Consider the following 25,181-nt stretch of genomic DNA (forward strand, 5'->3'; position numbering starts at 1 on the left):
AACAGAAGAGCCTAATACATGTGACGTCATCTGGGATTGCCGACATTTGGTAGGCAGGGCCCAAAGCTGCATGAAAAGTCAACGTCGAGCTTGAATGGCGCTGATAGAACCTAAGGGTTCGGAGCGCATTATCAAATAAATAAACAATGGGGTTCGAATGTATTCAGGTTGGAAAACCTGTGTAATAAAGTGAGTTTACGTTTTATTCTGAATTTTGTGAGGCTTTATTCGTGTTGAAAAACGGGGGGAGGAGGTGCCAGAGGACGATGTCCCCCAAACGAATTCAACATTGGCCCAGGAGCTTCTTCTTGAAAAAGTGTGTTGATCGTTTTTTGTCCATAAAGGCTCTTAGGGTTTGTTGTGGAGGGTCGTTTGGACAAGGGAAGACAGGCACGCAGGTGCTTTGCAGTCAAGTGATATGGGGTTGATGCACAAGGTATTAAATGCAATTCCTTTTGCTGCAGAAGCCAGTGCAGTGGTTTCAGGGCAGGAGTGATGTGGTCACTAGATTTTAGATTAAGAACTAATCCAGTTGCTACGTTTTGGCACATACAGCATGAAAATGCATTGTTACAGTAGCGTGCAAGCATGAATTGGGCACAGTCAGCACAAAGGTATTTTTCAGTGGCATGACATGCATTGTACACAGCAAGCACGACCATTTGTTGAAGTGGTAGGCCTGCATACTTCGGGCACAGTCAGCATACATATGAGGTTTTACAGAGCCAATACTGACATATTTTGGGCACTGTGCACAATATATAATATCCACTTGGACAACCCTCAATGCAAAGAGACCTCTAGGTTGGTAATTTGCACAATATAAAGGCCTTTTAAATTACATCCAGAACGAAAATGTGTTGGGACACCTCTATGCTTGTAACAGGCACAATACAAATGACTTTTGCACCACACCCAGCATTTAAATGTGTTGTTTTTACAATTCCACTGTACTTCATTAATTTCTGTTTATTCAGTTATATTGGGGTATCACAGCATTAATTCATGTTTGTGCCTAGTTTCGGCTTGGCATTATTGCAAAATGTTTTTGCAATGTGGGAGCAATGGTGCAAACGGGTCTTGCGCTCTTTTCACTGCTTACTTAATTAGGTACCGACCAAATCCATTTAGCTACTCTTTTGACATTTGAAGATGTGACTGAGCTTAGAGTGACATCAATTTGCTCCATTCCTAATTGCGCAAGAAACAACAATTAGTGAAATATCATCTTCCTCCAATGTTGCTGCAGTGCAAAATCTTTGTGGAATTGGCAAAGCCTCTTTGCTCCATTCTGTGTGCCTGATTACGAATTGGGCAGTATCCCAGCTGGGATACCGCCCAAGTTTATTAGCGTTAGCGCCCACCCGTCCGTCGGTGTTACCGCTGGATCACGGGTTGGGCGCTGTTAGGCCCCATTCCCCATCAATGGGAAATTTTGGGCGCAATCACAGTGTGGTAATACCGCACTCTGTAATTGCGCTGAAAATTGGCATTTTTTGCAGCGTGTTAACACGCCAGACTTGAGATTGAGCGGACCCTTAAATGCAGTGGTAACACTGTTACTGCCATATTTAAGGGCTATCGCCCATCTCGTAATCTATCCCTGTATCATACAGGTAGTAAACACGTTGCAAAATGCACCTGCTCTGTGCAAACCTTTCCTTAAATCATTTACACTCGACCTTTCCCCAATCTCCAACCCTACGCCGCCCTTGTGCTAATGAGCGGGAAACCCACAGTGTGTTATGCCCAGTGCTCTGGTATGGACCGTGGCTGCCAGAAAAACCTAATGTTTTTATGATGTCTTTTGTACATGTCACTCAGCAATGAGCCTGAACTTCAACCGCCTCCTAAAACCAATATTTGCGCAAAAGGTTTCTGCACCACAAAAATAGAAGTTGCAGTTCAGTGTAAACACTGAGTGTGAGCAGGAAAAACACTCTAGAGTTTCTCAGTGACAGGTCTGATACACCATTAGTCAAAGGATCCTGGCTTCCTTCCAGGACGTAACTCCCCTTAGACTGCCATTACGTGCATTCTTGCTATGCATGAACCCTTGCCATGCTGCTGGCATTCTCAGAACTTCTCCCACACATCCCCTTGGTCTCTAAGAAAATGGACACCGGGAGGGACAAAGCTGATGCGCGACTAGAGGGCGCATGGCACGGGCATATTTGAGAATAAGCCCTATTTTCATTATATGCTTCCTGGCTTTAGTTAGGGGTGTGAGGTCTTTGGAGACGAGGAATTTATCTATCAGCTTTTTATTGCATGCTTCAAACTCCTGGGCGATGTATACATAAAACTGCTGACGTTTTTAACTCAATCGAAGCATCGTTTTTAGTTCCACGTGAATATATCGCCTGGAAAATGTAGTCATGTTAAAAAGTAGCCAGCAAAAAGTTGTTTTAAAAATGTAGTCATTCAATACAAGCAGTGTAGAAATGTTGCCGGTATTTAGGTCGCTAAAAAAGCTATGTTTAAGTACACAAAAGTACAAGGCTATAACCTTACAATGACCCAAACCCCTAATAAAGGCAGGAAATCACAACAGCTCCATAATCACCCGAGCTCCATTCCTAACCATTACCCTAACTCTAACTACAACCCTTATCCTACCTGGAACCCATAGGCTTTTTCTAAAATTAACCCTTCAGTCCACTAAAGCCTTTTATTTGCATGTGACTTGAGAAAACAACAAATAAATAGAAAAAGAACACTGGCCCTATCTCCAAGCCACCACCAGCTGCCTACACATTCCATGTCGCTTTGCTGAAATCCTAACATTAGCTTTCCCCTAACCAAAGCTCTACCTCATCTTAATGCTTACTCTACTCTAAGCCCTATCCTGCACCAATATCACCAGCTCTCCACAGCATCCCCATTGTTACTTTACCACTTACCCAACCCCTTACTCTATTAGCACTACCTTACCATAACTCCTACCCTAATACATACCCTCACTCTCAATCTCCCCAACCCCTAACCAAAATCCCAACATCACCATACCTCCACAACCACCCCAACCCTAGGCCTTACCCTAATCCTAACCAAACTTTGTACTCTAACCCTAACTCCTATCCTAACCCTAAACCAGGAAATCACATGCCCAAGAACTCCTCCTTAAGCCTAAACCTACCCCTTCAAACCCTTCTTAACCCTAACACTTACCCGAACAGTACTGCTTTTCTGGCTACTTTTCAGCTGCATTTTTGACAACTTTTTGATTGTTGACATTTTAACGGACTATATTTTTGTTGGCAACATTTTCACTAGATGTCGTTTCCTGTAGCCAGTGTCCAATGTATGACGACATTGCCCTGTGAACTCGGTATGCAGTGTTTTGAACGCTGAAAACAAACATCTTTAGGCTGCCACTATCCAGCACCTTCCCACTCGTATTGTAGAACTGGAGTTTGCTTATATAATTGTACCAGTCCTAAAATATATTGGAAATGATATTTAGTGGGTGAAATAAATATTGTTTACCCAACGATGTTTGTTTTCAGCGATGAAAACACATAGAACCGTTAACTCATTATCATATAGCCAGTGTCCAATATATGCCAAGATTTCCATCCTGCCAAAGTCTTTCCCCTGTACATACATGCACATTTATATGCATGGATTCATTACATCCACAAACATACACACCCATTCACACTCACACAGATACACACATTCATACAATACACGCACACACAACCATTTTGGGTTGTTTAGCACTCACCATTTTCCATCCTGTCGCTCAGCTGCACTCCTTTGTATCCTCACCTGTGCACACAGGCAGCAAGGAAGGAATTGGTCCATGATTGACAATTTCCCTCTCTCGAGCCACGCCATCATTTGGCCCATAGCAGGCCATGAGAGCATATACAATCTGACACTCTTGTGGCTTCCTTGAGCCAGTGATCCCCAGCACCACCCAGTTACTGCCGGAACACGTGTCCTTCAGGACCACTGTGGGATCCCAAACCACATGAGAACATGAAGGGCACCTGTCCAGGCAGGCAGTAGGGGATTAGGAGATGATTGTTCTCTGTCATGAAGAGCGCTACGGAAGAGGAGCTCAGAGCGCGACGAGCGCAACAGAGAATATCCATGCCAGTCTATGCATAATATGAAGTGCTGCCTCCCCGGGCCCATTATGCTCCAGCCGCTACTGTGTGACGCAGTACATGAGCCATTGTTTGAATGGTACCTGCTCCTGTTGTAACCTCACTTTAATTGTATAAATAAATACTACGGCTGGCCACTATGAAACACTTGTGTATAGGCGCGTTACAAATACCATATCATATCATATCATGTGGTTCCAGAGTTGGAGTAGACCCCTTTTATTTTGACACACAGGAAAGGGGTAGGATAAACACCCATGGGATCTCAGGGTTTAGCTGTAAGATAACAAGAATACCCTTCTTGGGTTTCTAAAGCACTACACAATGTCAGAGATAAAGAGTCCTGCCATGGATGTAGCTCATAGTCTCATTGATATAGCACCCAACCACTTCTTTGTCCGGCTCACAGTGTCAGGGTTGTAGGGCAGTGCTACAGAAACTTTGCACCGATTCAAGTGCAATTAGCATTAGGGCCCTAGTACAAAAACATAACCTTTCAATACATGTTTGTGCTGCGGCAAGTAAGTGAGACTATAGCAAACACTGCCCTGGCACATAAATGCATTACAACATATATGTTTTGCCCTTGGGGAAGTTTCGCCTGTGGATAGATTTGAAGACAAGGAGTAGAAACCTAAAGAAGGAGCTATTTTGCATTGAGAGCCATCCAGCACATTGAAGGTGGGTTGAAGTGAGGGAGGGTCTGGAATGGTTTTTGAGGGTGTGTGTGGCAAAGCTGCCAATTCTTTTGAGGGGAAGCAAGGCGCAGAGGGGAACAGCAAGCAGCAGACTCCCACAGTCGCCCAGTTTGCAGAGCACCAGGGTAGATATTGTTGTTATTGTAGGGTGGTTCACTTGCTCACATACTCTCCCCTGTAGGTTATAGTGCCATACTCACACAGAAGATATATAATATATGGTGCCAGTCACACCGAAGGCAAGGCCAGGGCCAAATTCCTGATGTCTCGCCTCTGGTTCATTCACAACTGTGAGCCTACCTGTCCCTGAACACGTGGCTCCTTTGAAGCATTAAACCTTTCTCCACTCCTCCTGGACGGTTCTTCTCCCCCAGCTGCAATACTGGCTCCTCCAATCTACTCTTAGCTTCCTTGCCACAAAAGATTCTCTTGGTCCCAACTTTGCCGCCCTGCTCCGAGCTGACACTTACTTTTATTGGTAATTCCCTCTTCCTTGGTCTTTTTCTCTTGTAGTGATGTCTGATCTGATGTGGTAAACCTTTATACGAAGCATTTGTGTTAGTTGGCCCGGGTAATGGTTACCTCTCCAGCCCTCGCAAGTTGGTCTGTGGTAATACAATGTCTGGGTGCCATTTTGACTCAAGGCAGAACGGCCACCTTTTTCATGACTCTGTGCTGGTCCCTCAATGACTGCGCTCCTGCTTCTTCAAGCCTCGCTTGAGTCCTCATCATCTTCCAGGTGCCCACACTTTCTTATATGTCTTTTCACACTGGCCTCCACTTCATAGGTAAGCTCATGGGTAAGGTGCACTCTACTTCAGGTTCAGAGGTGGGAGACCATTCTGTGCCACAGTCCCTTACCAGTGCTCCTTCCTTGGTACGACTCCAGACAAGGCTGAATGGAAGAAGTGCTGGCATGCTAGTCCCCGGAGCGTTGTTGTCTGACCTTGGCTTTTCTTTCAAAGGTTCTCGTCCCCTCTAAAGGATTAACATTCCCACTATGATTCTAATAACTGGGGGTTTAGGCCCCATTACTTCTACTCATAGCTGTACACCATTGCATTGACCAAAGTCTGTAGATATGATATTATGATTCACTCCTTCTCGAACTTGCATATAGGCATTAACATGGCGTCCTGATAATAAAGGGACAATGGGGCCTCTAGGGATGGACAAGCCATTCCTCAAGTTAGGGCATGGATCTAGAGTTTGTGGAGATCTCTGTAACATCTCCTGAGCTATCACAGTCTGCATAGAACCCTGTAGATCTAGTGACGAATGTGGTGGTCAGACATCATCACAAGACCCCTTTACTAATGTGACCCTCCAAGATGTGCATCCATTCCAATGAAGAACAGACATTCAGCCTAAACAGGACTTATGTTCTCTCTCTGGGACAGTGTCTATTTAGAATGTGTATTAAATGTGTTATAATTGATTGGATTTTTGGAAATACTGGATTTTTGAAGTACTAAACTAGCTTAGTAAAAATGTACATCAAAAAGCCTTGCATTGCTCACTTTATTCCCAAATTGTCTGCAGGAAACAGCACCCACCTTTGCCCAAAGGTCCAGGAGGTACATGTCATGAATCCTGAAGGCAAGGTCCAGAAGGGACCTCCCATAACTCCCGAAACACAAGATACAGAAGAGTGACCAGTTGGGAACATGAAACCAATGTCCAGGAGAGGGCATCTATAAACCGTGAGAAAACCAAGAGACAACCATGAATGGTTGCATCATCATAGGGATAGACTTTAGGAAAGTAGGTTTGTAAACTGTTTGCTTTGGCCAATTCTTTGAACTTTTATGTTATTTGCAAACGGTAGCTAGGAGGGTACAAAATCAGTAAGATTATGATTGCCACTTGCTGGTTATATTGTTTGGATGTTTCTTTGTAGTCTAGGGCATCCCCAGAGGGTCAACTACTTATTAGAATAAGTTTTGAACATTTATGCTTTATCAGAGGGGAAGCATCTGTAGCACAAAGGGGGCACCATTTACTTTAAGCCATCCTGACACAGTCCTTTTCAGAAGTCATTCTTTAGTTCAAGAGTTTCCCTGAGTATCATTGGGCATTTGTCAAACCCGAACACTCACCCCTCTGTATTCTGACCTAAATAAAGATATAGATAGAACTAACATTTTTGTTTACATTGTATCGTTGAGTTAATGTTATAAGAGGGATTTGAGGACCCGATTCCTTCAACCCACTGGGTAGACATGGCTCCCAATATGAGTCGACCAACCCAAGACTTCAACAGACATGTCCCAGTTCCACCTAAGGGTAGACATGAGAAATAGGGGGAAGAAAGAATGGCCCCCAACAGCAGGCCTGATTTCTTTCCTCTCTTCTGATGTGCATATGCCCTTCCATAGATCTCCTTGGAGGAATTGTCATGAGAACTACAGTGCCCATAACTATCTGATACCAGGGAGAGACAAAGGCCTGATAGAAACAGTAATACAACTGATAGAAACAGGACTGCATCTGGAATAACCCTCCAGATGCTGGGCCTGTCTCACAACTACAACTTGAGGGGACGTTTTTAGTAGTTTTGAGGTTAAAACACTTCTTTTGCCCTGCCATCCGCAAAGCAACTTGCCCATTCTTCTTCCTAAATATTTTGCCAAGCCCTCAAAGGATTCAGAAGGGAGTGGTAGTAGAACAGCTACAGCTGGAGAATGCCCAGCACAAGATTGCAGGAACTTTGAGCATGAGATCCATGAGCATGCCAGAGATGCGGGCAAACATTAAGAAAGAGGAAGACTATGACCCGGCCAGCCAGACCCCAGGTGGAGAGTTGCAACATCTCCGCCCATGAGTAGAAGGTAACTCCACCGAGATGAAGGCTGAAAGACTAAGCACTGGAGCTGTACACAGCAGAACGTCAGCTAGCAGACAGTCCTGCAGTCCTCCAAAGACCATTCTTTTCAGAGTATCCTTGAGAAGACAATGCCATTTACTGTGGATAATCCCTCAAGGCTGGAATTTCAATGTTAAATCCTCCAACGCCCCTGGCCCAAATGGGCTAGCAAATTCAGTATTGAAAAGTGACCCGGACAAGTGGGCACATATCCTTTTGACAGTCTTCTTGCGCATTTGCAGGTCTCCCGTGATCCCGTCCTCATGGAGAAGGTCTGTAATTATACCAGTAGACAAAAAGGGAGACCCCTGTTACGCTGGTAATTACTGACTTCTCGCCATGTTAGACGTCACCAGCAAAATAGTTATGACACTTGTCCTCAGGGAACTCGAAACCGGGGTCGTAACAAACAAAATTCTGAATTACGCACAGGCGGGTTTTAGACCTGGTTCTGGGACAGCCCATAACATCAGGGTCCTGGACCTATTGATTAATAACACCTTGAGTAATGAAAATGCTACTCTATACATAATTTTTTGTGAACTTTTGTAGTGCGTTCGATCAAGTCAAAAGGGAGACCCTATGGGACAAGTTAAGAGAGCTAAAATGCCCGGGCTGGATAGTACACGTATTGATGAGCCTACATAGTAACAACAGTGCCAGGGTCAGGCTTAATAACGAGGGAGAGGCTACTGATCCCATTCCTATTAATATGGGAGTTAAACAGGGCTGTGTGGGGGCACCTATGTGCTATAATTTATACATAGCTGATTTGTTACCCCGGATGGCTGCCAAGGCTAATTGCCCGCCAAGGTTGGGGGATACCCCCATTGTAGGCATGCTCTATGCTGACAATTACTATTGTTTGATCGTACGTTGTCGGGAGCAAAGAGCATGCTAGAGGAGTTATTCTTGTATTCGACAAAATTGGGGTTTACCATCAATTTGAGGAAAACAAAAATCCTGGCTATAATCAAAAGTGGCCCCTGTCGTTCAGGGGTCGAAACTAGCCTGGGCAGAATAAGCATTGAACAATCTTACCCATATCTGGGGCCAGAATTTGATACTCGACCTAATTATGACTTGATTATTCTTCAGAAGAAGAGGCGGGCTAAACTTCTTACCTTGCAGGCCTGTAAATTTGCCAAAGGTACAGCAGGGTATAGTATTATTATTAAACTTTATCAGCAGTGCTTCGCTCCAGCAATCCTGTATGGCTTGGAGGCATTAGCCATACAGGATTTGAACTGGCTCAATGTATTAGAGGGCCAGTATTGGCGCACAGTACTGGGTATGGGCCCAGCCTGTTCTGTCCAGTACTTGAAACTGGAGCTAGGCTTAACCTCTTTGAAAGGTATGGCCTTGAGAGCCCGAGGTGTGTTCTACTTGAAAACTGTTTCTACTTCTTCATGTAGATTGCTTAGCTTGGCCAGTACTAATTTCGATAATGAAAAGTCGCCCCAGGGTAACAGTTATAAGCAGCTAAATGAGTCTTTTTTTACCGAAATAGACTGGTCTTATGACAAGAAGTGCCAAACGACATTCATACATTTAAAAAAATCCTTTATACATAAAATCAAGAGATGGGATTGGACCCAGAATTATATCCATCTGTCCACCCTGAAGGGGTATGAAGCGGTAACGCATGTAATCCATAGATATAGAAAGCCCCAACAATACCTGTTATTATGCCCTGACCCGGAGGTACGGCAATTCATGCTAAGGTTAAGGACAAATCAACTCCAGGTACTAGCGGTTATGGGGCCTCGGCTGGGTATTTCATTAAAGGACAGGTATTGTCGTATCTGTATGAAGGATGAACATCTTGAAACCACCAGGCACGTTTTAACAACGTGCCCTCAATTAGGTCCATTGTATATGTGCCTGTTGGGAAAGTTGGTAAGCAACTATGACACCATCAAGGGAGAGTCCTTCTGGGATTACTGTTTAAATTCGGACTCCATTGGGACCCAGTTGGCATTATTGAGGGTCTGGGTCAGAGTTAAAAGTCTATTACCAAATCAACTGGCCATAGTGGACACTAGAGTGGTCTCCTAGGGCCTGGTTTACATGCCTGTCGCTTGATGTTTGTTCTTTTGGTCTTTAGGCCTGATGCTTGATGTCTATTCTTTTGGCCTTTTGGCCTGATGCATGATGCTGGTGTGGTGCCTAGTGCCTAGTGTCCCTTGTGATTATCCTGCCACAGGTATTACTATGTATACATGGGTTGCATGTGATGTATAACAAGTGAGACCTGTATCACTCATTCAGGCAGTCATGTATTGTATTGCATTTGGATTTATATGTTCAAATGTTATGCTCATTTAAAGTGCAATGTGTAGATTGAATGAAGGTATTAACTTATTAGATGTATTTTGTATTGATTGTTTGTGAAAAGTTCAATTTGAACTAATTCACAATAAATGTATTATTATTAATGTTGAAAGAGAGAATGGTGAAATCCGATGATGTCCATGGCCAGAGACACACACTGCTGAAGACTGCAACCAGGATCCAGAGTGAGGCATTTGGAGAAGGTTTTATTAGCCCAGTGCTCCTAACACTTGTCTCAGATACTGCCTCGCAGGCCTTCCATATAATGGGCCAATGAATAGGAAGAATGAGGATGGCAATGAGGAGTGAAAGAGTCTAATTCCTCAATTGCCATCTAATGTATTTATTTAACACATTTTACACTAGACCTCCATTAAATATGATGACATTGGGCCGCATTACGAGTATGGAGGTAGCCACGCCGTTCTTACCGGCATGGATACCGGGTACCGGGTCCCAGAAATAGGGAATTACCGGGCCTTGTCGACTTTAGCGGGCCTGGTAATTCCCATTCCCGAGACCAGGAACCGGTACATCCCCATTCCCATAGGGCTCAATGGGAATGGGGAGGATGCTAACAACGGGCCCGTTAATGACAGGCCCGTTGTTAGCATCCTTGTCTGCTCGTGGGTGGCGGTAAGCACGTCTGATCTAGACCAGATGTCCTTACCTCCACCCGCGAGCAGACCCATAATGTGGCGGCCCATAATGAATGGTGCCAGTCCCTTACTGACACTGTTCATTACGGGACCGCCCTCGTCGTAATGAGGCCCATTACCTTACATATCAGAAAATGAAACATCCTTTAATTTAAATTAAGCATCTAGGCTATTGTTCATCCATGTGAATAATTCCCCCCAAACCCCCCCGCCCATAAGCTAGCTTATGAACTGGCACTAATTTCCATGTCCCCTGGAGACATATAATATGCATCCCAGAGAAATATTCCTGCCAATCGAGGTAATTCACCTTTCAACCTAAATCCTTAATGCTTAATGTTCCATGAAAGAATATTTGCTGACTATTTCATTATTGTTCCATCTTGGGGTGATTGAATTTCACCTAGGGGTCTGGAGGGATCATAAAGGTGGAAGCCTATAAGTCTAGAATGATCAAGGGTTTCTCTGTCCTATTGCTATTAACAGCTATGTATGTATCATAATGGCCTTTATCTATTGCCCATGACCTCACTTGTATATTAGAACCTGACGGGGGAGATTAAGAAAATCAATGGCCAGCCATTCAACAGATGCACCACGCAATCTTAATAACACCCTTCTGGGAGTTCAGTTTTCAGGCAGTCGTACTATGTGAACGATATCTGATCAAATAATAGGTGAGGATCCCTACTTATGCTTCAACCAGTGAATGCATGTATTAACCAGTGAGCCTGCATGTTCTCTAGAGTTTGGGGGCAACTTTGGGACCCCTGTCATATAAATCACTCCTGGATGCCTCCAGTTACCTGCCATGTTAGCATTCTCTATTTGTTTTGGAATACCTCCTTGTTTCATGTTTTGAGCAGTTTGGGTGGTACTCTCAGCACAGGGCTGTGTGCACCTGACGCATGATTTCTTCTGACATCAACATTTGAGTCTAGCTCATGTGTTGTACAAGACATTGGGCCTCATTACGACTGTGCCGGTCCGGTAACAATGGTGCTGGTAAGCCTACCAGCACCGTCGATACCGGAATGGTACACTATGAATATGCGGGCGGGTGCCGTCCCGCCCGCCAGGGTTAGACCTGGCGGGCAGAACGGCACCCACCCACAGACATTCACGGAAGCACCCACACCGTTATTTACAGTGCTGGTGCTTCCGTCATCCCGATTCCCATTAGGACTCAATGGGAATGGGAATTAAGCATTTTGTGTCCACATTGCATCATTGCCTCGAGTTCCCCAAAGAGGCTCATTATGGCCTCACAAATGGTTATTGCAGGAGACAGTACCAGGTGCAGATGGCAAAGATAATCACAGGGCACACGGCACGTTCATGATGATCCTGCTTCCAGCAGAATCATCATAACTGCCCATTCATGCATATCCTTCTGCACTGTTCCACGTTGTCACAAAGAGCCATCAATTCATGCTGGCACACCTCAGTCAGGTGCCACTGACACCACAGAGAATATAAGGAGACAGGGGAAATATATGAAACTAGCTGTTCCCGGCATATCATATGCCATTCTAGCATATCTTAAAGGTTAATATTGGTCGGTAATTCATAGGGTCACTTCCAGGAAGGGGGCGTAGGTCCCTGTGACTTATTAATGGTCATTGAAACGGCAAAACATATAAGATGGAATGAGAGGCATGCACGGTATAAGAACAGTATCTAAGTTCCATTGATTACACAGGCCTCTGTGATGTGTCTTTTTAGATGTGTAATTGTCCAGCTTGTTCCATTGCAGAATCCCTGTGATGGCATAAGAATGCGTAATAGCATAATTACAGCACCTACTTTCAGTTTTAGATTATGAGGAGGCATTCGTCCTACAGCTTTTTGCTCTTTAGAGACTGAACTGTTGAGCCGGTAATTAACTGTTCTTTGACACTGGACCCGCAGTGCCCTGGGTGAAGAGAAGTGGGGTGGAAAGAAGTAACTTCTGAATGTTTGCAATAGTGGGAGGTGAAGGTCAAGGTGACTGCGTAGAACTGTGCTCATTCTGTTTGTTGAAATGGTAGCTGTTGTTGAAGTGGGTGCACTTTGCCATTTGGACATCAGAGGGCAACCTAACACTGATAAATTGCATCTGTATGTTGACATGATAGCTGTTGTTGAAGTGGGTGCACTTTGCCATTTGGACAGCAGAGGGCAACCTAACAGTGAAAAATTGTATCAGCTGAGTATGGAAACATACCCAAGCATTTTATATATATAGATACACATGTACACATTTTCCCCACATTTATTTATTGTATTTATATGGCGCTTATACAACAAGACAGTGGGCCTCATTCTGAGTATGGAGGTAGTCATGGTGCTATTTGCGCCATGACTACCTCCCATACCTGGTCTGGGTTCCACCTGGTTCAATGGGGACTTACTGGTCCATTCCGGCCCTGGATGGACCGGTAAGTCCGCATTAAAAAATCCATTCCCCATTCCGATTTGAGCCCCCATAGGGCTCAATGGGAATGGGGAAGTAGCTAATAACGGTACCGCAATTTGCGGTACCGTTATTAGCTCTGAAGTCCCTTAATGGGTCACGTCCATAACGCCTGGTCAGACCAGGCGTTAAGGGAGCGATCTGCTAAGGGACCTCGGAATAGGGCGCAAAGGGATTACCGGCACCGCAGTCCTTAAAAGTGCCCGGTATCCCTTTGCGCCCTACTCGGAATGAGGCCCAGTGTTTCAAAGCGCCATGAGGCACAAGGGAGGGGAACAAGGGAGCAAACAAACAAATCAATTGACAATGAATAAATAGAAAACTGAAGCAGTCCTTCTAGGCCTTGTGACATTCAGAGCGTACAAGTGCAGTGAAGGAAAAAGGAAAAAAGGAGGAGGTGAGGTGGGGGTAAGTGCTAATAGGGTCCCTTTGGGGAAGATGTGCCAGATATGCCATTGGGGTAGCAGCAGGTAACTGCATGGCGAAAGGTAAAGAGGGAGGTCTACCACCCAACGAATAAGTACGGAGCAGAGGCAAACTACCCAAGAGGCGGGTGTGGGCCCAGAGAGCAGTGCAGGGGCGGTGTTGGGGGTGACTGGGCAGAAGGCCATGGCCCTATTGGACTCTTGAGGGACCAGGCCACCAATCTCAGCAACAGAGGGGATGGTTAGCACGGGAAGGGGAGAACGAAGGAAGAGGAAACGAGAAAGGTCTTGAGTTGTTTGTGGAACTTGAGGTGGTCCGGTTCAAGACGGAGAGAGAGAGGGAGTCTGTTCCGTAGGAGGGAGCTAGATGAGGAGAGAGATCTGCCCCCAGCATTTGATCAGAAGAGTGTTAGAGCCAGAAGATCATCGGGATCAGGAAGGAGAGTATTTGGTGATCGAGAATCGCAGGTAGTGTGGTTCCAGGCCCCAGACAGCCTTGTCGATGATGCAAAGAGTTTTGAATTTGATCCTTGCAGCAACCGGGAACCAGTGGAGAGATTTTAGAGCTGGAGAGATATGGTCCCAGGGCTTGAGGCCAAGGAGAAGTCTTGCATCTCTATGCTGGATTAGTTGAAGAGGGCGGAGTGAAGAGAGAGGAAGATTGAGGAAGAGGCAGTTACAGTAGTCTAGCCTGGAGAGCACCACAGCTCTAGAGACACTGAGCTTCTGGGGAAAGGTGAGGAAAGGGAGAATGCCCCTAAGGGGTGAAGTTGAAAGTGGACATTCTTGGCAGTATCCAGTGATGTTACTGAAAAAGAGGTAACAAATGAAATGTTACCAAAATAAATACTGAACTATAAATACATAGGGGGTGGGGGTAAGGGGTTAAAAGGTGTGGCGGTTGGTCTGTGGGGGTTATAAGTGTAGGTAAACAGGGACCTTGAGGGGGGGCCCAATTTAAAAAAAGAATTATTTTTCTGTAAAATTTAATTTGGTAGCATTTGGTTTGGTAAAATCAAATGGAACCCTCTTGGCAAGGTCTAAGATGTGAGGAGTAAAGGAAAGGGAGGAGTCAAAGATGACGTCAAGGTTTCTGGCCTCAGTGGAAGGAGAGGGAGGTGAGCCCATAGAGGACAGCCAGAAAGCGATAGGGAAACAGGGAGCAGGTGTCCCAATAGGAAGAATCTCTGCATTAAGACAGAGATCATTGGAGGTGCACCAAGATTGAATATCAGACAAGAAGTCAGGGATGATAGCGGGGTAAGAGGAGGAGGAAGAGGGGAACTTGAAGAAGAGTTGTGTGTCATCTGCATAACACTGGAAATGAGGAGAGAAGGCAGAGATCAGGTGAGAAGAGGTGCAAGGTAGATGTTGAAAAGCCAAGGCGAGAGAATAGAGCCCTGGGGAACACCACATCTAGAGACAGTGGTGGAGGAGGAGAAGGAGCCCAGAAACACCTGCGAAGGGTGATCAGTGAGGAAGGAGGTCAACCAATCCAGTGCCCGGTCTGAGATACCAAGAATATCTTGGAACCTCTTTATGAGGATAAAATGGTTGATTGTGTCAAAGGCGGAAGAGAAGTCAAGGAGAACGAGAACAACAGGAGAGTTAGAGTCAAGATTTGCGAGCATTTCTTCACAAGTGTTCAGGCGAGTAGGTTCCGTGCCTCTGGATGCTTGGAGTCCAGATTGATGGTCATGTAACCAACCTTTGGAGCTCAGTGTTGGGTCAGTTGGGGGATGAACAACCTCTCCAGGAGCTTCCCAAGGAAGGGTGTGGTAGAGATAGGGCGGTAGTTGGCCAGACATGAGGGGTCACATGAAGGCTTTTTTAGGAGGGGGTGCACAAGGGAGTGCTTGAGAGAAGAAGGGAAAGAGCCACCTGCTGGGGAGTGGTTGCAGAAGTCAGCAAGAGCCGGAGCGAGGGAGGAGATGTTGTCCTTAATAGTTCTAGAAGAACAGGGAGACACCTGTTTGGATGAGACCTTCATAGAGTGGACTACTCTAGAGAGCTCATATGTTGTGATAGTTGAGGAGGAGGAGAGAGTGGGAAGGGGTGGAAGAGAGGCCAGGGGACAGGGAGAGGAATGGAGGGGGGGATGAAGAGAGAGAGGTCAGAATGTCCAGAGTTTTTTTTAGGTGAAATGGGTGGCCAGTGCAGTACTGAGGGCCTGAGAAGGAAGAGATGAGTTGGAGACTGCAGATGGATTGGCTAGTTGATTTTGAAGAGTTCAGCTCTGTTGTTAGAGGCTCCAGAGATATGAGCTTTCAAGTGGGCCCTCTTCTTGGAATGGATAGAGAGACGGTATTGCCTTTGGAGGGAATTACACCATTACCGCGGCCCATCACTGCGACCTCTCGAAATGCCAACTTTGTTTCATTTTGACCCCCTTTACACCGCATATATATGTGGGGGGGTAATGGTATATAATGCAAGTAGGGAGGGCTGCATGGGGTCTGCCCCTGCATATATATGTGGTGCAAAGGGGGTTGAAATAAAAAACAAAGTCAGCAATTTTGGGGTCCCAGTACTGGGGGTTGCAATAATCATATAGATCCCCTTTTTAGTAGACAGCAGGCCAGTTTGTGAGTGGTTGAGCCCGAGGTCTGCCAATTCCGTTCAGCAACTCTGCACTTATGTTTCCGAGTGACTATGGCAAGAATGTCAAGAGTGTTAGTGATAGCAAGATGAAGATTGGCAAGGGCAGAGTTGGTGGGAGAATCAAGTGGAGAGGAGGAGGAGGGATGAATGCAGAGGCAAACGCAGCAGCTGACACTTGTTTCATCGGACAGAGGACCGCGAAGGAGACTGGCAGCACTGGTGGTTGCTCGTTCAGGGGGCCGAGAGGTCCCAGATCAGAGGAGAGGAGGGAGTGATCAGACCAGGAGAGCGGGGTAGTGAGAGGGTTGGAGAGCAGAAGATCAGTGGACTGAAGGCATCAGGAGTGTGCTCTGCAAAGTGAGCAGGGCCGGAGGGGAAATTAGTGAGGGAGAGAGAGGTGCAAAGATCACCGAAGAGAGAAGAGCCAGAAACTGTGGCGTCAAGGTGGATGTTGAAGTCTCCAAGGAGGAGGTGTTTAGAGGTAGAGAAAAGAGAAGAGGCGATGTCAGCCCATTCTGAGAGAAAGACAGACACAGGGCCAGGGGGCTTGTAGATAGTGGCAAGGGTGAGCGAGAGGGTCAGAGAGACACCAAGCTTGCAGACAAGACTTTCAAAGGAGGAGTAGGGCTGGGTGTGTATGAGAGAAGTAGTGGCCCACTTAAGTAAGATCAGGGCTACTCCACCACCAAAACGGTTGGGCCGAGGTTTGGAGAGGATCTTGTAGCTGTCAGGGAGAAGGGAGTCAAAAGCAGTGACTGAGCTGGCATTGAACCACGTGTCGTGAGAGCAAGTACATCAGGATCAAAGTCTTCAAGGAGGAGGCAGATGTCAGAAGAATGATTGACAGCAAAACGAGCATTCAGAGTGGCTAAGTGAAGCCGGTCACCAACTTTGAAGGTTTTCCGAGGATGGGTACAGGGAGGTGGTGTACCAGGAGGAGGAGGAGAAGGATGTGCAGAGAGAGAGGAAGGAGGGAGTAGCAGGAGTAGTTTGGAAGCTGATGAGGGCTGGCAGGCACTGGTCGAAGAGAAGGAGATTGGGTTGCGTACCCTGGGCCTTGACAGTGCCATTGTGATAGACATTAATTATGCACTTAGAGGATGAGAAGTATGCCGAGAGTACTTCCCATCTAGTGCCACCATTAATGGGTGAAGAGAAAACAGGGGAGAAGGAGTAGATCAGATGTGAGGTCCATAGTTCTGTAGAGGGGACAAAGAAGAGGATATCAGTGATAGTTTGTCTGGAAGTAGCACTGACGTAGGTGTCAGCAACAGGTAGACCAGGATTACACATCCACATATGTTAAAATGAATGGCATAATGGTCTTGTTTTTCTGACCAGTAGCCACTTCTGCGAATGCTATATTCTGTCTTCTAGGTGTCACTGCTGCTAACTGTAAACTAAGGTCACCTATTCTGATTGTTGAGCCATTCATTGCCTGTTCCTTTGCTGCCAGACTCATGGAGGTTGATGCGCGAATCTGCTGTGCACAGCCGCCAGGAGCTTTAAACACTTATAACGGTATCATTTTAAAATAAATTCATGGAAGACCACCTTACCTGCTACATTTGCCCAGTTACTGTCCTGAAGCTTGTAGATTTGGAATGCCTTGTTGATGGACCACACCCCAGCAGGTCCGACAGAGACATGGATGGCCTCACCAGGAACTGTGACCCAGTTTCCCGAGGACCAGCGCCAGATAGTTCCGTTGGTGGCAGCCCCGTACACAGCACCATCACCGGCATCTATTTGTTTCAGGTTTCCAGGAACAACGGAGCAGTCCAGGGCTAGAGAGAAGGACACAACACATATAGAAATGTTTTAGGAATGTAACTAGCAAGAACAGTTAGTTTTTTAAAATTAGGTTACACGCCTCTTCAAGGCTCTACAGTGGGAAATTCATCTGAAAGCATATCCCAGTAATAGAAGTGATCAACAGTCCCTTTTTAGAAGTGTCCTTTTAGTGCACATAGGTAGCCAGTGATTTAAAAGGGTGATTGAGGGAGATGTTGCCTAGCGGTTAAGCTATTGAACTCTAATCCAGTTGTTGAGCACTTGACTAAATCTTGGGATCCTGGGAAAATCGCATTATCTTCCAATGTCTTAGTCAGAGGTCAAAGTTAGTGGGAACCAATAGGGACTGAGATCCTCTGCTTTTGTTTTTTGTGGTTTACAGTCCTACATTGTTTTACAACCATTGTCACAGTTCAGAAACTGTTCTTTCAGCAGTTAAAGCATGCAACTTATTTTTACTTGATTGACGCTTCAAAGCTAATCAATTCACTTGAGTTCCTGTTTAGCGCGCATGGTGCTGAGCGATCTGTATGATCCTGTTCATTGTTGCTTTCTAGTACCTACCTGGCTGTGGAGAAGGCTGCAGTGGGAACATGCTCTGACTTGAAGAGGCACATTTAGAGAAGTAATGTGTATAAGTACAGAGGCACACTATGCATCTGTTTTGTTCTTCTTAATGCTTGGCTGAACCTTGATGGAGTTCTTGGATTTGTGTATGTGTTTGGTATTAATGTATGGTATCTAGTCAATTCATCTAAACCCATTCCGTCTAATACCATTCCATCGAAATGTTTCCATCTAAAAAGTGTCCATCTAATGCATGTTTTCGAGGGGTAAAGTGTTAATTTTTGTTCAGGTGCATTTTAAAGGGTAAAAAAGAAGGGGTTTGGGGCAACCCCCCCCCAAAAAGAAAAAAATAAGAAAAAAATGCATTAGATGGACATTTTTAGATGGAAACATTTCGATGGAATGGCATTAGATGCGATGGTTTTAGATTAAATGACCATACACCCTTTAGGGTCATTTTCTGCATCTCCAACAGCACCCCCTAGAGCCTGTGGAACAGTGAAGTTGGGGTAGATTTAACAAGATTTTTAAATCAGGACTTTTACTCCTTGCCTTGAATTTAGCTTTCTATAAAACATAGAGGTCACTGTACCACTAGTTTTCATTAAACCTGAACTATTTTAAAACAGAAGAGTCTAATTGGTGTTCAAGACTATAAAATATATCAGTTCTGATGACAAAAAAAATCTAGGCGGCCACCAATCCCACCCCCCCCTCACACTTGTACTAGAATTTCCAGAGCGTACAGTATGACACTTTCTAAATGTCTCTTAACACTAACATCTAAATTAGGGTTCTATGTTCTTAGATCATCGCATTTTTTTCTGCTGACTTTTTAGTTAAATATTTTTGGCCGAAAAAACACTGTAACATTTCCCTACACCTCCCTACCCATTATATCCCCTTCCTCCCCACGCGCCCCATATTTTTCGATGAGTTTTTTCAGCTGAAAATGTTCGTCAAAAAACTTGGCGAAAAAAAGCCTGCCAATGTAACGTCATCTCACAGACATGGAAACGTGCCATAATTGTGCCTATTTTTAAAAAGGGCAATAGGATGGAGCCAAAGAACTACAGACCCATCGCACTGCTTGATGTAATAGGGAAAATCTTCACTACCCAATTACTGAACAAATTAACAGCTTGGATCAAGCAGGCGGTTGTGGCAGATTAGAGGCAAACAGGTTTTGTGAAAGGGGTGGGCTGTAGTTTGAACCTGTTTATTTTGAGCATCTTAAAAATGGAAGCTATTAGGATGAAGAGGACCATTTATGTTGCATTTTTTGACCTAGCCCACGCTTTCGATGGTGTCGATAGAGAGCGCCTGTGGGAGAAAATGATACACAATGGATGCTCAACAAGTTAATCAAAGCCATAAAAGCTCTCTACTCAGAGACATCTATACAAATTTGCTTAGATAAAATGGGACATTTAACTTCGCCCATAAATACAACACGCGGGGTGAAACAAGGTTGTCCTTTAGGGGCTACACTCTTCAACTTCTTCATCTCAGACATCAGCGATATAATAGATGATGTTCCTTCTTATCCACGTAAGATCAACGAGAATTCCATTAATATGATCATATATGCAGATGGCATTGCTCTTTTAGATCTGACACCCATCGGACTGCAGCATAAGATCACAGCACTGAATGAGTATATTAAAGAGAATGGCCTCGAAATCAATGTAACAAAATCTGAAATCCTAATTCTTAAAAATTTACAAGGTGCTAATAGGAAGAAATACTCCAAAGCCTTCAAATGGAGGACATGCAATGAGATCCTAAATGAGGTGAAAGAGGCGAAATATCTTGGAATAATAATGAATTCAAGTATAAATGATGATCCTATGGTGAAGAAAATCGCTTCTAAATGCAAGCAGCTAGCGCCCCCGGCAGACAAGCTACAAAAAAAATATGGAAAATTCTCGTTTGTCCCCGTTGTTCGCTTCGACAGAAATAAAATTGTTCCTTCCTTAACATACGGAGCAGATAACTTGTTTGGCTGTGACCATGATATCTGGTCAAGATGCGAACATGTCATCTGGAAGAGGATCCTGCATTTGCCTAAAGGTTTTCCAACGGTGTGCATGATATACGAGATGAGTACGTCGTCCATAAATGCCACAGTGAAATGGAATACTTTGACGTTATTTAGAAAGATACTGGGAGGTGATAACATTCCCCAATTCAGTATTCTAAGAAAGCCTGCTGAATCGATAGAAGGCAGCTTGTTCAATAAATGAAAAATTCCTGTGAACACATCTTAAAGCAGTTGAACACTGATAACAAAACTTTGCTGTGCAAACCAAATGCAGTAAAACAAAAAAAAACTATACAAACAAGATTGGATTGAAACCTATGATAACACAAGGCAATATATGAGAATGAGAAAAGCCCCTGCTGAAGCCAAAAAATGTAATGTTCTCCCTGCGTATATGGTGAAATTTCCCTGAAAAAAGATAAAATCGGCCTTTATAAAGTTCAGATTAAATACATATGAAACAAGAGATCCTTCATATAAATCTAAAGATCCTGAAGAAAGGAATTTAGCATGTAGACTGTGTAATTATCATGAGGAATCCCTGAAACACTTGGTAATGTTCTGCCCAATGGTGAGAAGAGAAAGAACGGGGTATTTGGGCAGGGTACTGAGTGAACATGTCGACCATGAATGGTGGTCAATATTGGTCAATATTGCATGATGGAACTAATAACAAACTGACTTTTGCACTGTCTTTCTTTTTAAATAATCTGCAAGAGAGACTCAAAGGGTGTATTGGAACTGTTTGATAAAAACTTCAAAGGATATTTGTTTATCTGCGCACTCTGGATGAATAATAATTAAGAAATGTTTTAAGAGGAAATGTAATAAGATGTATGTTCTGTTTTAAAAGTTTGTAATAAACTAAAAAAAACAAAAAATAAAAACGTTGTACCCTAAATTAAAATTGGCAGAAGAAAGCAAAATAAAAACAATATGGGGAGAAGCCACTTGGCACTTGGACACTTGGCAATCTACTGTACCCACCACCCACCTATTTCCACTACATTTTTGTTATAGTTCTACTTCTGATCTCGGTTCCCTTGCCTGCCAACATTGGGATACTTTAGAAAGAGGGTGCATACAAGTATTAAGTGCTATACAAAAATCCTGTTATGTACAGTTCCAGCCGCTTTGTGGGAAAAATAATGTACATCTAATCAATCATTGAGCACATATTACCTCAGGGATACAGAGGGGCATTGTCGGCAAAGGCTCAAGGTTATTTCATATGAGTCTGCTTTCCTTCTTGCCTTTATTTGCAGTGTCTCCCGGTGCTGTCAGCCTCTGGACAAAAGCTCGTTGAAATCGGGTCCTGGAGTAGCTCGGCAAGCGGCGCTCTTTCAGTGATGATAAGGACGTTTCCGCAGAGAACCCGTGGGTTGGGACTCCACAAGAATGAAGACGCAGACAAGCAGGCCAACACAGGCTGTGGGACAATTTGGGGACATCTAAATAATGCCCCATTCCTGAAAGGGGCTCCGCATATGCCCTTACGCCCCAGCTTGCTTCTTGAAGTATCACCCGATGCCCAACGAATTGGGAGATCTAGCTGCTTCCCTTAAATATCTCCACCGCTCACACTGGAGAGTCTCTTCCAACCGTGTTCCAGGAATGGACCTTGGCTGTCACTCCAGCTCTTCCTCCCTCAAATTGTTGATTTAGGTCTATGCTTGGCAGGTAGATGTTTTGACTGCAGGGGGAAAGCAATGGAGCAGGAAAGGCTCTTTATCGAAATTTTGTGTGGGAAGGGGGGGAAAAAAAGCACACTGAAATAATCCTTGCCTGCTGTTTGTGACATATTTGTTCTTGAAAAACGCCAAAGAAGGGCTGGACACAAAGTAAGACCTAAGTAATAAAAGAAAGCTATTTGGGGTGCTGGATCCTCACGGTCTCTTTCTGTGGGATCCAATAGGCATCCTACCCTCCGCTGGTCTCCAAATCCTACTCTTGACATCTTTCCAGCCAGTTCTGGATTTGCTCCTCACCAGGATACACTTGGCAATTATATACATACATGCATTCACTGTGAAACATGGAATGGATTTTTCAACTTGTACAAGTGCTGCTCCTCTTATACAGTTTAGAATGGTAAGGGCCCAAAATGGCACCCTTATCATTTCGACGGCCGAAATGTCCGACTTTTGTAAAAAAAATGTAACACCCCTTTTACACCACATATTTATGTTGGGGGTATGGGATATTATAGTAATATGGGGGTCTGTGGGGGTGTCCCCCCGCATATCTATGTGGTGTAAAGGGGGTTTAATTAAAAAATAAAACAAAATAAAAGTCGGCATTTTCGGCAGTGGGAATTATGGGGGGTATCAGTGATCACGTAGATCCTTTCTTATGAAAGAATTGAGAGAGAAAGATTCATCGAATAACATCCCCTTTTCTTCTTTTTTAACATTTCTGCACCTGCTTGACAGAGAAAATCCATTAAAGTTTTAGTTTTCTTTCATCTAGAAAGCAGCAGACATATGACCCACTTCGTATGTGGTCCAACATGTGTTTTTTAGCACGACACAGTGCATTCACATATGCTTGAAAGCCAAACTAAAGACAAGTTGCTCTTTTGAAATTTCTCCTTTAACAAAGAAACTGTGTGTTTCTCAAGTGTGACTATCAAACTGGGCAACCCACAGTAGACAAACCCAAAACGGTCCTTGTTGTTATATATACGATCCTTTCTAACTGACATTTTGTTAAGACGAAGAGGGTTTATATCCGCTTGATTTTCATGAATATTTCATAGTGATTCTTCAGTTAAGCAACTGCCTGTTCCTTATACGTTATCTGTGTTACTTTCATGGTCTTTACACTTTAGCTTGAAGCGTTTCAACTAGCCTTAAACCTTAGGTATTGGTGCTTTTCATATACTTTGTAAAGACTATTTCATTAGCTCTTAGAGGCCTGGACAGTTATGCATTCTATGGCTTTTGCCGAGGATACATTCAGTGACTTATAGAGCATGATACATTTCATAGATGTGGTAATGAATATCTTCACTGACTCTTAGAATTCGACAATTGTGTACTTTGTAAACTTCACACTGGATATATTCAATGTCTCTTATCCCTAGACACTTCAACACTTCATAGATTGTATGAGCAATGTTTTCCATCACTCTTATGCTTAGACAATGGGTCACTTCATTCTTGTCCTTCACGTTGATTTACGCTCTAGGTTTTTCTTATGTAGTACACGCTGACTTGACCTGGTCATTACCAGCTTTCACCATATTTCATGTCTTCTCTTAAGGAGGCATTGATCCCTAGGAGGTTCTGACTTGCATCAAACTTTATTTCACTCACATTGGTTTTGCGCCTTGGCCTGGCTTTGGCCAGCCTGTTGATGATTCAAGTTTTCCCTTATGATACGTTGAGTCAAAGGTCGCAACATGCATTTGTTTTCCTCTTTCGTAGAATGAATATGAGGCTTGATTTGGATTATATGAGCATGTAAATATTCAAGTCTCCCTTGACTAGAGGCAGGTCTCATTATGAATTGGCTTTTCTCTACACCACATAGTTTTTTTGACTTGGTTGGATTACCTATTTTTGTATTCATATCTCTTTTATTGGAATCTTACCATGTAGATCCTAACATGCATTTGTTTTCTTCTCAAGCATACAGATGTTTGACTTGGCCCAGATTACATCAGCATTTTATTATTCAAGTCTCTTTCACAAAACCTTGGACTGCAGGTCCCAAAATGCATTTGTTTTTCTTGTCACTCACACTGATACTTCGACTTGCTCATGAATATGAAGGTTCAAGTCTCTTTTAGCATGCTACAAGACCGCAGGTCTTAACATATCAGTTTGCTTCTTTCACGCTCTGTGGCCTACTCACATCTCTCCTGGCATTCCAGGTTACCCTGACTCTGCAGTGTCAGAGAGGATATCTCTAGATTCTGGAAGGTAGATAGAAACCTTGTGACTGTCAGATCCTGGATCACTGACAGGACCACAAGGAGGGGAAATCATGTCCTTCTCGCCAGTGCAAGGCTACCAGTAAGACCTCTGCATGTTCCATCACAGCCTTTATGAAGGCTTTACTGCACGGAGAGAATGCGGGAATGCATAAAAAGGTCTCCCGGGTGTTAGGAGGCTAAGGGCAAGAACACAATGTATGGTTCAAAGAAACAGGTGTGGGCGATAGAGGAAGATTTGGAATACGTGAAAGTGGAGAAGGCTGAAGTAATGTTATTAGCAATACAGATCTCCCCTCCAAGATGGCTGCCACTTTTGACTAGAGTTAAGCGAAGATCTAGTCTAGGTCCCTCCAAGGTCACCCTGAAGTATTTCCTTTTAAGGCTGAGGAGGTTGGAATTATTTGCCTGGTAATGCTTATGATTTGTCTGCAGCCAATCCCAGCCGTTTGATTCTCATAGTATTTCCAGAGCTTTTTATGTTGCCTTTGTGGGCTATGATTCATGGCCTGCTGTGCTTCCCTGCTTCGTCCCTTGTCCAACAGTGAGTAGCCACTCTAATTTCCCTTCCATCCACTCTCATCCCCTGGTCTCCTGACTCCACACCTTGTGTTCACAGGCTTTCTCCTCCTCTGTAAACTGCCAGTTATCCCCCATTCCTGCGCATCCTACTTGGCTACCGC

General features: G+C 44.3%; 1 protein-coding gene and 1 long non-coding RNA gene across 3 annotated transcripts in view; one reads left to right on the forward strand and one right to left on the reverse strand.

The window, feature by feature from the left end:
- LOC138530465 (uncharacterized) overlaps positions 1 to 8,035 on the forward strand; it is a 113,340-nt gene extending 105,305 nt beyond the window's left edge. For both annotated transcript variants that reach the window (XR_011284849.1, XR_011284850.1), the window contains exon 3: positions 6,359 to 8,035. This is a non-coding gene — a long non-coding RNA (uncharacterized lncRNA). The remainder of the gene's footprint in view (positions 1 to 6,358) is intronic.
- The window catches only part of LOC138530449 (fish-egg lectin-like), a 70,295-nt gene that overhangs the window by 24,162 nt on the left and 20,952 nt on the right, over positions 1 to 25,181 (reverse strand). Inside the window, exon 2 of the mRNA XM_069640910.1 lies at positions 17,716 to 17,943. Coding sequence (XP_069497011.1) covers positions 17,716 to 17,943 — 228 coding nt within the window. The remainder of the gene's footprint in view (positions 1 to 17,715; positions 17,944 to 25,181) is intronic.

This window comes from Ambystoma mexicanum, chromosome 1q (genome assembly GCF_040938575.1).
Source record: "Ambystoma mexicanum isolate Mex_15411 chromosome 1q, UKY_AmexF1_1, whole genome shotgun sequence".
Classification (NCBI taxonomy): Eukaryota; Metazoa; Chordata; class Amphibia; order Caudata; family Ambystomatidae; genus Ambystoma; species Ambystoma mexicanum.